General features: G+C 48.7%; 1 protein-coding gene across 1 annotated transcript in view; it reads left to right on the top strand.

The window, feature by feature from the left end:
• Positions 1 to 81: 81 nt before the first annotated feature.
• LOC116379142 (versican core protein-like) overlaps positions 82 to 3,725 on the top strand; it is a gene marked incomplete at both ends in the record, with an annotated part of 5,136 nt that continues 1,492 nt past the window's right edge. The window contains 4 exons of the mRNA XM_031841071.1: positions 82 to 291; positions 883 to 2,623; positions 3,214 to 3,327; positions 3,437 to 3,550. Coding sequence (XP_031696931.1) covers positions 82 to 291; positions 883 to 2,623; positions 3,214 to 3,327; positions 3,437 to 3,550 — 2,179 coding nt within the window. The remainder of the gene's footprint in view (positions 292 to 882; positions 2,624 to 3,213; positions 3,328 to 3,436; positions 3,551 to 3,725) is intronic.

The following is a 3,725-nucleotide window of genomic DNA, read 5'->3' as shown; positions in this document are numbered from 1 at the left end:
TGGATGAATAAAGCACAAGATGCTCCTGTCTTTGGCTTTGTTTGTTGTCTGCGTTTGTTTTACTTGTCTGCGTGACTTTGCCGTCTCATTTTGTCCATTTCCTGTTTGTCTCTAGTGTCCGACATCCTGGACCTCCTGAACCAGCCTGTACTGGGCCCCCAGTTCCCCCAGATCACCGACCTCTCTCAGGGGACCAGTGAAGCGGTCCAGGGCAGCGGAGACGTGGATTCTCAGGATGTTTCTCCCATCGACCTGCCTCCGAGTGTCAGCTTCATCAATGGAAAACACGAGGTACCAACCACACTGGGGAGTTTTTAATCAACACGTAATTCATGTTTTAATTGGGTCCATAAATAAATGTTGACGTGCATGTTCTCATGGTTTGATCAAGAGGTTTCGCTGCTGCTTTTATATTCATTCAGTCCACTAAATTATTGTGTTTTTGCCTTTATTCCAAAAAAGACAATTTTCCAAATAAGCTGTCCACTTGAATAATGAACATTATTATTCCACTAATATTCTTGTTTGTATGCAGCCTCTGATTAACATCAGCGCTGGTGGACGTATGTTAATCTGAAGATAGTCCATATGGAATAAATCTTAACTCAGATTATCCAAATGGATATTTTACTTGCATAACGTATTCTGAGTAACAGCAGAATGTTCGTGTGCATATCAAAGCATTTCAAGTCTTTGAGTAAGACTTTGATTTAAAATAGTTCCCAACATGTGACCATTTATCAGCACTTCACATTAATGTTTAGTTTTTTCTTTTCCTCAAAGTATTTACCTGAAAATTATACTTTTAATTCATTTTTTGATTTTTTTGTCATAGTTTTCTTTTATGAAATTAACTAAAGAACTCTTCTCTGATCCAATCAGGTGACATTTGAGCCAGAGGTGCCAGAGGAAGCCAGAGGAGATCAGTTTGAGACGGCCACACCTGTCCAGGTAGAGGAGGTGGAGGAGACGGAGGAGGACGAGAGCATGACTCCTTTTGACTACGGGGTCATAGACGTACACACAGAGGAGACACCTACAGAGACATCTACAGAGGGGACATCTGCAAAGGAGATGCCTACAGAGGAGACACATACAAAGGAGACGCATACAAAGGAGACGCCTACAAAGGAGACGCCTACAAAGGAGACTCCTACAAAGGAGACGCATACAAAGGAGACGCCTGCAAAGGAGACTCCTACAAAGGAGACGCATACAAAGGAGACGCATACAAAGGAGACGCCTGCAAAGGAGACGCCTGCAAAGGAGACGCCTGCAAAGGAGACGCCTACAAAGGAGACGCCTGCAAAGGAGACGCCTGCAGAGGAGACGCCTACAGAGGAGACGCCTACAAAGGAGACGCCTGCAAAGGAGACGCCTGCAAAGGAGACGCCTGCAAAGGAGACGCCTGCAAAGGAGACGCCTGCAAAGGAGACGCCTGCAAAGGAGACAGCTGCAAAGGAGACAGCTGCAAAGGAGACAGCTGCAAAGGAGACAGCTGCAAAGGAGATGCTTACAAAAGAGACGCCTGCAGAGGAGACGCCTGCAGAGGAGACGCCTACAGAGGACACCAGTGACAGAGTCCCTCATCATACGGTCACATACCCAGACGTTGTCCCTGATGACTTTGAAGGAGTCAAAACTCAAGAACCAGGTGATCAGACGGCAACAAGAACCACCACCACGACCCCGCATACTCTCCCCGTCTCATCACCACCAGGCCTGGTGTCCCCCGGTGTCTCTCAGCCTGTCTCCACCTATGAGGACATGGAGGGCTCCGCGGGCCGCGGCGACGACGAGGAGGCCAGCGCCGCTCGTGAGGGCTCTGCAGACGACGCCGCGCCCACGCCGGCCGCAGGAAGCCAGTCCGCCGTCATGACCGACGAGACAGAAATAGGTGCCACGGAGCCTCCTACTTTTGTCCCTGAAACACCGGAAACCACCACACAGACCCGAATGGAAGACTCCGAAGGGTCGGCATCCGGAGAAGACGAGGCCTCGGGACAAGAGGCCTCGGGACAAGATCCTCCGGAGACGCCCGGCTTCACCGGCACGCCACCGCCGGTTTACTCCACCACCCTCCACACCCAGCGACCTCAACCTGCTGACCCGGTCACAGAGGTGGGCTCAGGTGCAGAGCAGCTGTCCGGAGAGGGGGAGGTTTCTGGGACACAGGGTGGTCCGGTTGACCCTAAAGAGGTCACTGTTACCATTTTACCAGATGTGGCAGCTGTGACTTTTGGAGACCGAACCACACTTGCCACAGACATGACCCTCCACGTCCTCGCTGCCACAGATGATAAGAAACATCCCGCTGTTACCTCTGAGCCCACAACCACTGAAGACCACCACCAACCTGGCGTCGCGCAGTCCACCACAAGCTCCTCGCAGTACGTCACCTCGCCCTTGTACACTTTCGACCACAAGACCCACTCCGTCCCCCAGTGGGCTCTGGTCCCTGATCCCGCTGCCACCCCTCTGCCCGGGGAGGACTTTGTGGACTATGACTCTCGTCTGGTGGAGGCGCTCCCACAGACACCAGGAGAGACCTCGACCACGGAGCGGCCGGAGAGCAGCACCGACTCAGCGGATTCTGTGGAAGTCAGCACGGTGGACGTCAGAGGTACATGAACTTCTTCTTCAGTGGTTTTTACAGCAGCTTCCTGGTTTACCTCCAGTCTACCTGTCTGATACGGAGCCAGGAAGTGAAATCACCTGCCAATCAACCAATCAGTCAGTCAGACAGTCGGTCAGTCAAGTTTTGACACGAATCAAAATGTAATTTAAAGTGCTTTACAAATGATTGATGAGCCAAATATAGAGAGCTTAAGAGACTAATGCACAACAAATTAAGTTAAGAAAATAAATAAGCGGCTAAATAGATAAATAGACACATTTATAAATAAATAAATAAGTGAATGCATTGATCATGGTAAAGCAGTAAAATTAAATTTAAATAAAATATAAATATGTGTAGATACTAAACAACAGCATAAAAACACGTTAGACATTGTTTAACATCAGATGTTGTTTATGAGTAAAATGTTCAAAACACGACATAAAAGCCAGACTGAATAAATGTGTTTTCAGTTTACTGGTTCATAAACTAAAAAACACTTCTGAGAGACGGTCTGTTAATGTCGTGCCTACAAACATTAACTTTGAATCAATACTTAAACTAACTTGTATTTACATCATCGTGTCCTTACGTAGATCTGCTGCCGTGCTCTACCAGTGTGTGTCACAATGGAGGATCCTGCTACCAGAAGAACACACAAAACATCTGCGTCTGTGCACCTGGATACACTGGGAGGCACTGTGAAACAGGTACACACACACACACACACACACACACACACACACACACACAAAACAGCTGACCGCATTGACCCCGTGCTGACAGATGAGTGATGCTCATAATACTTGTGTTGTGCAGAGGTGGATCAGTGCCAGTCTAACCCCTGTCTGAATGGAGCCACCTGCCTGGATGGAGTGGACTCCTTCACCTGTCTCTGCCTGCCGAGCTACTCAGGAGAGCTCTGTGAGCAAGGTGAGCTGCACCTGAGGTCCGAAGTGCTGCTGTCAGCAGAAACACGAACAAACTCAAGGCATCGCTGCAGACTGTGAGAGATGATCATTGAAACGGCCGTTATTAAGATAAACGATAAGATAGGCTACGCTACGCTATCATACGATACCATAAACGATAAGATAGGCTAAGCTAC

Source organism: Anarrhichthys ocellatus, unplaced genomic scaffold, assembly GCF_004355925.1.
Source record: "Anarrhichthys ocellatus isolate YVR2014 unplaced genomic scaffold, GSC_Weel_1.0 scaffold3785, whole genome shotgun sequence".
Classification (NCBI taxonomy): Eukaryota; Metazoa; Chordata; class Actinopteri; order Perciformes; family Anarhichadidae; genus Anarrhichthys; species Anarrhichthys ocellatus.
This window is presented reverse-complemented; position numbering and strand designations above follow the sequence as displayed.